We start from the raw sequence: 14,130 nt of genomic DNA, 5'->3' as shown, positions 1-14,130 counted from the left end.
ATCTTACATAATAAGACTTATCAAACATTCTTAAATTAATGAGTGTTATGAAAATGTTCTGTCAATTTCAGATCGATAGAGTTCAAGGCAACATGTGACAATAAAGCTATTAGAAGTTTGCTGCTCACTACGCATTTGTACATACTTAGTCAGAACCAAAAAAGTAATCCAACCACTGCTCAGTATTTCCCGAACATACCATTTAACAAGCCAGGTGTTCAACAGATAAAACCTGCAAGCTCTAGGGTAACCTTTTGATTGTAATTTATGATGGTCCCATAGCTTTTGAATAGTAACCTCCACTAACAAGCTTTTAATCGTTATTACTCAAACGTTCTGTTCTAAGGAAAGTGCACGGTCGTACTCTGTATAAGGAAATAGTGGTGTTGTGGTTGCAAAATGTTCATGCAAAGAATGGTTCTTAAATATTTCATTTTTAAAAGTCTACTTTAATGAGGTGTTGCGCAAGTTAAGACTTGATAGTTTTAAATAGTTTTGTGAGTTGGAGAGCAAAGCGTTCTGTGAGCCTCGGATTGTCCTGATGCGTACTCTTGCTTTTAAAGCGACCTGGTAGTGCTTTAAAATTGCTTTGAAATCAACATAGAATCTGATAAAAGTGTGTTATTGCCTTTAAATCCATATAGCTTCAGATAAAAGTGTTTTATGATTTTGAAACTTTTGGGGTTATAATACTGCACACTGCAAAACCGTAACTTTGCATGCAGTAATTTTCCAACCAATACCATGTGTGTGTAAAGCATTTACAATAAGTAGATGGAGTCTCAATATATTATTATGATTGGACTGTGTATTTACTAGATAGTTGAAAAACAAGGGTTTTGCTTGAAAAGTTCAAATGTGTACATTGTAAGGAGAGGACGTTTCTGTTGTTAATTACCCATGCAGCATAGGCGCTCGAAAAATTGTGCTATGCATAGTTTAGACTGTATTAAAGTAAACAAGCACAATACATTTTTACGAACACCTGTGGACATAAGGGAAAAGGTTTTTCTGGTAGCTACTGACATATTTTACTATTTTTGGGGGAGGGGAGGGGTGGAGCGAATACACCGTGATCTAGTAGATTAAGCCTCGGGTACGGGATGTAAAAGCCTTTCGTCCAAATTGGAATTAGTTCCGATATGACCCGTTGGTGAGTGTGCGTGACATTTAAGGAAATGATTCATGGGGGAGGGGTGTTATCATAATTCAAAATGAATGGCCTTAACAATTGGCCTGAGTTTAACTTTTAAATTTAAGATCTTTCTTTAAACAGGGTATCTTTAAGAAAGAGCTGTTCCTAAGCAGTGTTCCATATATGTTTCATAAAATTCATATATATTATGGTAGGTTTCTGAGGTTATGTATTTCCAAAGGTTACCTATTTTCTGGAGATTCCATTTGACTTGTGTTTCTTTTTTTTTTCTTTTTTTTTTTTTTTTTTTTGGTGGAGAAATCATTACAATCAACAAGTATTTATATTTCTTTCTTGCTTCAATGGACATTTCAGTAAAAAGTACTTTACACAGTCCAAAATGAAAAGTGTAAATTTTATATAATTATGCCCCCACTTCGAAGAGGGGTATATTGTTTTGCTGATGTCTGTCGGTCGGTCTACATGTCAGCCAATCGGTTCATGGACCAATCGGTTTCATGATGATAAGAAGCTTGGGCCCAGAATCATAAAGTTAGTAGAAAGGTTGATCATGACCAACAAATGCTCCTTTTAAATTTTGAGATCAGTAGTTCAAAGGTCAAGGTCACAGTGATCCAAAACGGTTAAACCGTTTCCGGACGATAACTCGAGCCTAGGATCATGAAATTAATAGGGAGGTTGATCATGACCAGCAGATGATTCCTATTGATTTTGAGATCAGTAGGTTAATATTGACCTAGAACAGTAGAACTTATTTTGTCAAACCACCAGAGAATGCTTTGGTCTAAGATCACATTTGGTACGAAGTTCACTTATTACTGGTAAATGACCAATAATTATTGATTTGAGATCAGTCCGTCAAACATCTAGTGCACAGTGACCAAATAATTTCTGTTCCTTGTGCAGTTACTGAATGTATTAAGAGGGGGTTATTTCGTGTTCTACGAGCTCTTCTCCCAAATTTATTATGAAAGAAATCTTAACGATATCACAATTTAGACAAAAGTATTTTATAATTATATAAATATGTGTATTAGAATTTAAAATACATAATGTAAACATTAAAATTGTCTTTCAAGGTGTACATTCTAATGATGATGAAGCCTGTAAGTTATCATGACTCAATAACACAATGTAAAGGTGATGGTTGCAGCATGAGAATTTCCGTTTGTTTCCATGAATCAGACCAAAAGTAAGTATGCGTTTTAGAGAAATAATTTCGTTTTTGTGTAACTGCAAGTAGCAAAAGTTTAAAGTATTCTTGCCACGCAGTATGTAGTATAAACGGTTACACAGCCTGCCACTTGCATCTTTCATGTAGGCCTAACGCTGTCGTGGCTGATTTCTGCCATTTAGTGTCGGCATGTTGGCGGGGCGAAAACACGAAAACTCGACAAATACCTAATGTGTCGAGTTCTCGTGTTTTCGTGGTGGCGGGGCGAAAACACGACACATTTTACGCGAAAACTCGACGTTTAGAGAACGTCGACACGACGAATTTATCTGTTGAGTTTTCGTGTTGGCGGGTATAAAAATCTCGTGTTGGAGCCTTTTATAATAATAATAATAATAATAATAATAACATCCTTATTTATAGAAGGTAGCACATGAAGATATAGATCAGTACAAAGTACAAATGTTACATCTTAATTTTAAATGTGGCCTTCTGAACAACAACAACAAGCAAATACAATTTACACTATAACATAACCTAATTAATATCACATTCATTCTTAGACTAATACTTCTTAAAATAGATATTGCTTTTAAGTTTCCAATCCATTTATACAATTTCTATTTAGGCAATCAGTTAGTGACATAATATATACATGCATAACTATATAATAATGGCATAATTATAATTCAGCTGATATAAACTAAGAGATTCTTTAAGCAGCCGACTGTAAGATAGATTATACTTTTTATATTTCTTTTAAGAAGATGTTAGAGAACATGCGGAGCGATTTTATTTGATTTTGAATTCCAAACATTTGCGCTATTGTAACAAAAGTTTTTTTACCATAATTTGTACGATGTTTAGGTATAACTATGTCATTATGAGCAGCTGATCTTAGATTGTATGTTTCATTGCTGGAAAAGTTAAAATTTCAGAGTTATATTAAGCTGCTGAATTGTTGCAAGCTTTGTAAATAAGACAGCCCATATAGAAGTAACATCTTTCGTTAAATGACATCTACCCAAGTTCTTTTAGCATATTATTTGTTCTTTTTTTTAAGAACGTTTTATTCAAAATTATTCATGCAGCTCTACCTTGAATCTTTATTATTTTCTTTAAAGAACTCTTATTTCCTTGACACCATACAGTACAACAATAATCAAATAATGTCATTATATATTAATTACAATGTGTTGTCTATATAAACATCTAATAATTTTTGCACCTTGACATTTTCTATTACCTGCTTGGAAATGCTTAAAAATAGTTCTTTACAATTGCTACATTTTTGTTTAGTATACAAAACCATACATTTTGTTTTCTTTGGATAAAGTGACATATTGTTTAAATTGCACCGTTGTTGCACAACATCTAAATTCTGCTAGAGTATAGTTTGCACTTTATCTAAATCATAATCTGATTCATACATAGTAAAGTCATCAGCATAGCACTCTTTGAAGCTAAAGCGATATCATTGATATATAATAAGAGTAAAAGCTGACCGACCAAGAATAGAACCTTGGTCACAAGCATACTTTTAGATTTGGTGTTTCTCACTTTTATCATTCGGGTTCTGTTTGATAGATATGATTTTAAAAAATCAACACTTTTGTCTGAAAAATGATAAATTTTCAATTTATGCAATAAAATGTTATGATCAACAAAGGTTTGAGAAATCTGATTCTACAAAAGCTGCTTTCTTTATAATATTTGATATATTGGTGAAATGTTTATTTAGCATATCTAAAAAATTAGTCTGTCCCTCTATAACTCTACCATTACTCATTAACTTTGCTGGTTATAATATGCCCTCGTCTACAGTACTCATGTTTGGGATATTTCTAATATTTTTCCAAAGATAGCTTGTTCTTTTGGGGGTTTTTTTACAGCCTGATTGTAAATATCCTTTTTACTTTTCTTAATCATTGATGAAACTTTATTACGCATAATTTTATACTTTTCAAATTCTTTATTCTTATGCAGCTGGTCTCTTTGATCGCATGTTTTCTTTTTTCATTAAACCACGTTGGATGAGTATCACGCTTAACTCTTTTTGTTTTTAAAGGCGCATGTTTTGAAAGAACATCATTAACTTCCACCGCTTTGTACAGATCAGCAATAAACATAAACTATAGAAACGTTCATTATCGTCTGCTTACCAACATTTAGTGTCTATCCGACATTTTTGTCGTGCTGTCGTGATTTCGTGTTTTCGCCCCGCCGACACGAAAACACGACAAATGCCTTATTTATCGAGTTTTCGTGTTTTCGCACACCATAAAAAAAAAAACAAGAAAACACGACAAATACATTTTTGTCGAGTTTTCGTGTTATCGCCCCGCCGACACGAAAACACGGCAAATATCTTATTTATCGAGTGTTCGCGTTTTCGTTTTGGCGTCTTCCGTTAGACATGCGCACAACAATTACTGAACTGGACACAACATAACTGCATGCAAAAATATGTCAAAACAATAAAAGAATATAAGCTTAGGCATAAAAATTGACTTATATTCTATGTATATTTCGGCCGAATACCATTTTCGTTACATAGAAAAATATCGAAAGACGAAATTCGAATACAAAACTAATTACTCCTCACCTACATTTTATGTATTTTCTCATTATGTATCAAAGCAATTTCTTACTAGAATAATGACATATTTTGATAAAAACCAAATCTGTTAAGTCTGTGTTTTTGACAGTTTTTTGTTTTTGTTTTTTTTTTTTTTTTGTTTTGTTTTAATTTTGATAACTTTTTCCATATTGACGTTCATATTTCATAGCGGGGGTGTGACGTCATTTTTGACGTCAGTTTCATGTATGTTGTCGCGTTCAAAAGTTCTTTAACGACGATATTGCCTGTTTTACTCAGGCTTAAGAACAGATTTATATCATCTTTACAATAGTAGTTAGTAAAGATGCATATGTAATAAAAAGATGATTAGATTTGCATCGAAAAATATGCACTGGTCCTTTCGCGAAATAATATTGCGCTGCTTAAGTCGCTTTATATTTCCGCTGCAGAATTCATTAATATTTCTCGCTACAACTCTGCAGCTGTGCATCAGTATATCATGTCAGAAATGCATAAACGGCTAGGTTTATTATACCTTTATTAATTCAATTAAAATATTTCATAACTTTGGTAAACATTTTAGAAAAAGTAAAACGACATGCCGACCGTTTTGGTACCTCAATAAGGGTTTAAAATGTTCCAAAACGGAGATGATAACATTCTGCTTTTTAAATTATAGGTATAATAAGTCTAGCATAGAGAAATATGCAAAAGTTTTGCAGCTGAGATATTGCACGAAATTAAGAATGTAATATTATACAGGGTGCATACTCCTCGATTCGAAGCTGATGATCTTTTTATTACATATCACCTGCACTTAACATTTTTATATAAACGATATATTTTAATATTATTTAGCCAGAGTAACTTTAAAGATTTCACCGTCAATATACTTTTAAAAAGGCGACAAAACGTTTAAATTGCTGTCACACGCTGATATGAAAGTTTTATATCAAATTGGACGATAAATATTGGCGTTGACTTATCAGCTCCTATTTTAAGTACATGGAATATTTGAATTATGTAATTATATGTGATATGTTACACATATGAAATAAATATACAGGCAAGATTAAGTAATTTTTGTAAAGTTACAGTTATTCACCATCACTATAAATGCATTTTTCGCGGATGGTCAGAGAAGTACGTGTGACTTCGGATAACAATTGTCTCAATTATCTGTAAAAAAATAACCCACCCGCTTGGCTCTTAAAGGAGAGGGTTATGTTTGAAATCATTCTTCCTTCACTTTGCTTCATGTTGAGATGTTGGCAGTTTCATCATTAACTACCCGTAATTAAATACAATTAGCAAATATACCCAGTATATCCCCAAATGTACCCCAGCATAGAGATAAAAGATTTGAACAATTTCGATCCCTCCTTCAAAATTTGTTTCAAGAAATAAGTGCTTTTCATAATTTCTGTGTATTAGAGAAAATTAAGGGGGGAAATGGTGTTTGTACATTACATCGCTTACTTTCAGCTCTGCCTTTTCATTTTGGGCGAAAAAACCCAAACAAGGGGTATTGATACGATGTTTTTTGGTGCTATAAAGGAACAAACAAAGACGATTTACGTACGGAAATTGTACTTTCAAACAGTTGAAAATCTTTCTGTATTCGTTTGTCGTTTTTTTTTTTTTTGGCTTTTTTATTGACATTATTTTCTGGTAATTTTAGGCCCCATTTCTTACTCTGTCTAACATCTAACATGTCGCAGCAATGTGAATAATTACTCATGCAATTCTGTAACTAGTACAATATACTCAGCAAACGACTTCACGTGACATCTTCTGCATCTTGACCGTACATAATTATATTACACAAATGGCTGTAATTTGCAAACAAATCGTCCAATATGACTCCAAATACATTCCATTGAAAATTTTGACGGTTGTTCTGTCTGTTGAACAGAATGACTGCGAAGCAGATTTTAATATTCAGTACAACAATATATATGCAATTTATGAAAAATATTTTGTAAACAAACGGAAAAGAATGTAAATGTAATGTAAGAAATGCTTTAATTTCGGAGTTGACACGAAATGAACAACAAAATATTATCGACGCAATTCATGCATTTGCCGATCATAATCTGTTCTATACTTTGCATGGCCTCTAAAAGGAAAGAAATAATAACTTCGTTTCTTAAATTTTCTGAGTCTGTGAATGCCTTCCGTATCAGAACTTTATTTGAGCTCCGTTGGTATTTGTTTTTTATAAATCATTACTTTATCTCATACGAGTTACAGTATCTTTGTCTGAATTTCAGAATGAAAGAAATTACAATATGTTAATGTTTAAATCATGTTATTTCCACAACGTTAGAGATATTGATCCGTAGGAAGTTGGCGTTTTTTTTCTTCAGAAAGTCCGTTTTCGAGAGTCTGATTTTGGGGCAACGAGACATAATCCACTGACATCATTATGTTAAGATATTTACGTCCGTTTAAAATATAAACACTGTTGAAAACTTTCTAACAAAATTTCTTCATTCTTCTCAATTATATTTATTCGAAGGGGCAATCGGTTTGCCTCTGCAAAAATGTACTTGCAAACATGGCTTTATATTTTCATGATCGTCTTTCCCATTAGCATTATACTTTTAAAAAGATTAACATATTAGTAAGAATGAACAAAAGTAATTATCTTTCCAACAGCAGTTGTAAAGTGAAAGTACATATGAGATACACCCTCCACAACGGGACTATAGCGATATGCAGCGGACATCCGATTACTTCTTCAAATGCGCAGGGGTATTACTACGTTCGTCTTTCAGCATGGCCGGTATGTCTCATTTCTTATGTAATCACTGATTTATAATAGCACATTCAAATTGATAATATAAATAATGTAGCATAAAGAACAAACATCATGTGTATCATGTATAATTATGTACTATCATTTGCTTACTTGTGACAAACATTTGATATTAATTTATTATTACATTTCGCAGCCATGCTATACTAAAACACATATCAAAATACGTGTGGAAAAATTAAGTTTATAGATAACGAAATGCTAAGAGATATGGAACATTGAACGTTGTGATAGTAAAACTAAACAATTTCCGACTATTAACGACACTAACTGTAATGCATTTGTAACTTTACTTCTTTAGTGTGCAATTGATGAATTCTATCACCCCAATGTAAGAGGTCTCATTAGAACTAGTGCAGTGTACCTTTTCATGACCATGTTTTAAAAATGCTATAAAGTAAACCTATAATTGTCACAAGAGGAAACTTTATTATTAGATATTTATGGCACTAAAGATTATTTACGGTAAAATCTCTCTGTCTTTTAAGGGTGATCTGGTAACAACGCAAAGACGAGATGTGTTTTGATATTGACTCAAGCCTTTTTTGCTTGGTTTCGGATAGAATTCAAGATTATGCAAATGTTTAATAAAATATTGTATGCACTCGTACCTAAACTACAAAAAAAAATATAATTCGTTAAAATGCCAAACAATTAAAGATAAAATATTCGCATGTTTAATTTAAGAATTTTTCTTTAGATCTGAACTTTAAATGTACAAAACCTCATAAAATTGTATCAAACTTGGCTAGATATAGAAATATATATATGTGTATGTAGGTGTAGGGATGACATAAAGTTGAAACTGAGACATTTATGTATATAGAAATATTAGTTTCAAGTAGTGGTACAGGGTCAAATTGCGGCTAGCTATGCATTTATTAAATGGGATCATTTTTAACCTAACACACAATATGGTTTAGGCATATTAACATGTCTGTTTCGTGTTGTCGTTTTTTTTCCAGATGAGAAATTTGGGCTAATACATGTATAACGTTGCAGAACCAAAGTAAATTTGGTATACATGTATAAACTATATGATAAATGTGACTGAAATCAAACCAATTTTCAGAAGACAATCTAGACAATATTTTATGACAGACTGACAGACAGACAGACAGATAGACATACAACTGAAAACGCAGACAATATGCAGTAAAAGATTTTGTAAAGAACTATTTTTTACATCAATGTCGGCATCTGTTCAGTAATGCTAAAGTAATGCTAAAGAAATAGTGCAGACTGATCATTCCTATGAACTGTCATTCAAATCTCACATGTAGTATAAGAAAACAATACTAAAAAATTCATAAACTATAAGTATGAATATGACTCATGCGATTTAATGCTAATGCTTACGAGAACCCGATATACATGCAGTGTTTGAACTGTCGATCCGTCACACTTTTCTGCATATTAATCACCTACAGATTCAATCATGTTCAAATGGACATAGTTATACATCATCAAATATTGTTCGGACTGTTAGAGCATGCTAAAGTTGAGCCATTGTCATCTCTTACTGTCGTTTTCCGTCCGGTGTAATGAAGTATTTCGACCCCAATAGAATAACGACCCCCCGGTCATTATTCTATAGAAAATGTGACTCCTTTCCTGTTAAATATTGACTCCCCTTATAAAAAACTGACCCCCTTTGAAAACTCTATAGAATAACGACCCCAGTCATTATTCTATAGAAAAACTGACCCCCCCCCCCACCCCCCAAGTAAAATACTGACTCCCTAAAGATGACTCCCTTCGAATTTCATAGAATAACGACCCCGGTTATTATTCTATAGAAAAAGTGACTCCTTACATGTAAAATACTCACTGCCGAATTTACTACATTCGAACTCTCATACAATATTGATTCCCGGACATTATTCTATTTAAAAAAGTTACTCTTTCCGTGTAAATCACCGGCTCCTAAAAAGACTTTCGACGATAATATCTATTAAAAAGTGATCCCCACCAAACCTAACGGACAATTTTACTAGATCTACAACTCTAATACCCTCCATTGCCAATAGTTAACATTTTGATTGTACTACTACTACTACTGGTGCCGCTACTTCTATTGCTATTACTACATGTACTTCTTCTACTACTACTACTACTACTACTACTACTACTACTACTACTACTTCTACTACTACTACTACAACTGCTACTACTGATACTACTATACCTGCTTCCACTAATACGTCTTGTACATCTACCTCTTCTTCTCCTGCTGTTGTTGTTGCTGTCACTTATTCCTCTGCTGCTGCTGCTGCTGCTGCTACTGCAACTGCCACTACCAACTGCCACTACCACTGCCACTACTACTACTGCTACTACTTTCTATTGTTGCCGCTACAGTACTTTACTGCCACTGCTAAGTATTGCAACTTCTATTAATACTAAGTTCTATGCTAGCAGTTTCTTGTGCAGTTTTCTTCTGAAGAATTACTTCATACCGAAGATTATTGACACTGGTGTGTTTTGTGAACGTATTGTGAATTGTTATTTTCCTGAAAAAAATGTATACACCAAGATACAGCGTCTAGAAATAGGATCCCTTTTCCCGTTGCGGAATGCTCTGATTTCTGTGTCAAGTGATGGTGTCTGGGGCTAATGGTCAAACGGAAGGACGGACGGACGGACAAGGGCAAATCTATATGCCCCCTCCCCCGAGTGGGGGCATAAAATGCAGCAATTAGGCCATAGATACATGAGTTATCACTAAATTTGACCAAATGACCGGGGTTGTTTTTTTATGGGAGTCAATATTCTTCGTGAGGTTCAGTTTACTTCACGTGGGGGAGTCACAGTACTATGATCTGGAGGTCATAATACTATGACCGGGGGTCATTATTCTATGGGGGTCGAAATACTTCATTACACCGGCAATATTTTCTTCAGATGGAATTCCCACTGAAACTATTAGTTTGAAATTGATATAACTTGGCCTTAGTGTTTGTTGAATGGTCCTCTTCCAAACCTGTTCAAAAGTTCTGCTTGGTTCCAAATAGAATCCACCAGGGCTAAAATTAGAAATGTCTCCAAACAACATCTTCATTTAAACCGCTGGTCCGTTTTCAAATAATATCCAAAAATATTGCCTGGGCTATTTTCTTCAAAGATTTGTCAAATAATTTAGATTCTTCAAAAAGCATGTTTGCAATGGGTGTAGCCATATTTCTCTATATGTATATTAGTGGAAACTTCGTGGAAAACGTCGGAAACTGCTGGCATGTTTTAAAATAAATTCACATAGTTGATTTTAGGAAGACTCTACCAAGAATGTTCAAATTATTCTGATTCGACCGCAACATGGTATGTACACGTCAAATCTTTCATAATCATATTGCCATAATTTAGATATGTTAACATAAACCTTCCGTTGATGACCCTTTGTAGTTGTTTCTCGAAAAAAGAATCAGATTGTTCTTACTAGTCGTAAAACATGGGTACCAGGGGCCGTGCAGACTTTTCTCTAATTGAAACATGAGTAATCCTCGGGTGACTACGAAGATTGATCAAATTATTTTAATTTCTCGAGGGAGCGTTGGCACTTTTCTTTATATGTATTTAGTGACAATCTTCTTGTAATTGTTCTCCCGAATTTAAAAATGATTTAACACAAATGAACCTTGCATGACCCTTTAATTACTAACAGATTTCTAATTCGCCCAAGAAACACTTCCGCCAAACTGAGTGTGAAATAAATATATTTTCAGGTTGTAAATGCTGATATAACGCATCATGTTGAAAATCGCAACGAAAATATTTTTCGACGTCGCAGGCAGGTTATACAGTCGTACCAAGCCGAACGGACGTATAAGGAAGCCAAGACTCATCAAATGGTGTTTACAGCTAATGGAGGAGCTCGTTCGTATGTTTGATATAAACAACATAAAAAGTTATCTCACAAGCTAAGACTTTGACCGATTGTGTAATTTCATTGTTGATTAAATCACACCTTTTACTTAAAAATAATTTTCGGCGTTATTCATCACACAGTCTGGAATTTCGTGATTAAGGTAAACTCTTTCGGGGAAAATTACATAATGTATCTACCTTACATTGGTAAAAAATAATGCAAATATTGGAATGGTGGGTAAGCTATTTTGACTGTGGTGTCTACCACCACCCAACCTTCGTTCAAAACATGTTTTCAAATAACGCAGACATTTTGTCGTATATCAGTTGCTGTTGTTATTTTTGGATGATTTATACTACAATATAATAATCAACCTCCGCGCAGGAATATTGTCAAACAATCATCCCTGCCTTCAGGCAAATCACGTGACGATGGTACAGCCATGTGATCCTAAAATGGCGACACGCTTGGCAACGCCTGGTAAATCAAATGCTTGCCATAATCTACAGGCAAATTGACATGTAATTATTTAATGTATCTATATTTTGCAGTATGCCATTAATCAAATTCTCTTACAGTAGTCAAAATACCGTCAAGTAATTTCATAGTTTACATTTTTAGCAGGTGCGCGTCACAACACCAGTAAAAGAAGTAATGTTAGTATTACTGCATTATTTTTTAGTTTTTTCCTCGTTTTAAAAGCGAAATATATCATATTCAACTACTTAGATAAAAACTTTGTACAACAAAATTAAAATAATGAAAAATATATTTCGGCTAAACTTCAGCCCAATTTATACGTGGTGGCAGTGTCTACTGTACTGATAAGGGGAAGTAACACTGTGTTGGAGTTTGCATAATAATAGGTTGCAGCAAAAATCATTTTCATACCATGAAAGGAAGTAAATGAATCTACACATTGTGGCATGCGAACGTTAATCGCAGTCTCTCAAAATCGGCAATTCACACGAACACGCACGTGACGCAGATACACAATGCGCTAAATGATAGGCATCTTTGTTGCCAAAAATGGTTTCATTTCAGTGGATACAAATGCGCGCTGTAAATACTTATACACAAACCTTACAAAGTTAGATATACTAACTCGAGAATGACAGTTTCAAGAGTGCAAACTTTAAGTTAAAATATACACATGCAAATATGCAACAGTATCTTATTTACGTGCTGTTTGGCTTCAATAGATATAAGTTATGAGGTTTGCTTTGTTGTAAAACGTTGGAGGTGAAGTCTGATATGTAAGATACATTCTAGAACAAGCAATACTGACGATATTTATTAAATCATTCCTGCAAAATTCATAAAAATCAGACCCAGAAGTATTTTGATACGTTTGCACATTTGCAGCAGAAGCTAGTTTAAAATATTCGGATGTAAACAAAAACTATCAGAATGTTCAAATGTGAACATAACCATTTAGCTTGCATTCCAGCACAAATGTTACACACCTTAGTATTTATTGAATTAATAAAACGGTGAACAGGTGATACTGATTTAAGAGAAAAGGTGTTGCTGTTGTATCAAATGTATATTTATCAATATATCATTTCATTATCACCTACCAAACAATGATATTTTAAGGTTGTCTACAACTTAAACATAAATCTGACTAATTGTTTTTTTGAAAGATTCAAAGAATTTGTAAAAAGCGAAAATAGTAGCACAGAGAAAACGTGATTCCGTACACAATTTCTTAGATATGAACACTCAGTAAGGAAGGTGAGTAGGTATATGTGGAAACTAAAAAGAAGGGGTATTTGAACTTGAAGAAGCTGTTAAGAATGTAATAGTTAATACCAATGTGTAGAAACAGACAGTATAGAATATGGTTTATTACCATAAAATTGCTAAATTATAAAGTCTTATCAGCTTATAGATAGTAGTATAAGTACTGTGAAAGCAAGGAAAAATGTAATATTAATACTGAATTATATACACGTTTTTCTGTTATTTTAAGACATGTTTCTCATACCCGAACATGTATTTACAATTTCAGAAAAGCAACCATATCACTATGTTATAATTTTGTACTACTTGCTAGCTGTCTCATAGAGTGTCTATTATCTCAATCCACAATGCATATTTGTACCATTGCGCTCTTTTAAATGATATACAATGTAGGAAGTAACCTTCTCAAAATAATTACAAAAGTAGGTCTAATGGCTGTTTTGTTATAATTCGTGAATATTATAATGCTTCAAATATTTCTGTTCCGTGTTCAAATAATATAATCCGGCATTTGGAATTCCTTTTCTGGAATGACAACTCAACTTGATGTAAAATAAACAATTTTTAGAAGAAAATTCACTGTTGCTATTATCAAAATTGTCGCAAAAAGCAATAGTGATAAATGCATTTTAGCTTTAAGCTGTTATTCCTGTTTTCAATACTCGGTTATTCAAAGCAATGAAAGCAAACAAATTCTGTACGGAAATGCCGCTGCAAGGCGTTCAAAATAGCTTTAAGATCTTGTTTCTGTAAACATATTAATAGTAATGATCTAAATTATTAGTTT

The 14,130-nt window shown here is 33.4% G+C and overlaps 1 protein-coding gene across 1 annotated transcript in view; it reads left to right on the top strand.

Annotated features, from left to right (window-relative positions):
* LOC123530373 (neurogenic locus notch homolog protein 1-like) overlaps positions 1–14,130 on the top strand; it is a 45,110-nt gene that overhangs the window by 17,443 nt on the left and 13,537 nt on the right. Inside the window, exons 7-10 of the mRNA XM_053520858.1 lie at positions 72–246; positions 2,236–2,348; positions 7,573–7,699; positions 11,455–11,609. Coding sequence (XP_053376833.1) covers positions 72–246; positions 2,236–2,348; positions 7,573–7,699; positions 11,455–11,609 — 570 coding nt within the window. The remainder of the gene's footprint in view (positions 1–71; positions 247–2,235; positions 2,349–7,572; positions 7,700–11,454; positions 11,610–14,130) is intronic.

This window comes from Mercenaria mercenaria, chromosome 13 (assembly GCF_021730395.1).
Source record: "Mercenaria mercenaria strain notata chromosome 13, MADL_Memer_1, whole genome shotgun sequence".
In the NCBI taxonomy this organism is placed as follows: domain Eukaryota; kingdom Metazoa; phylum Mollusca; class Bivalvia; order Venerida; family Veneridae; genus Mercenaria; species Mercenaria mercenaria.
This window is presented reverse-complemented; position numbering and strand designations above follow the sequence as displayed.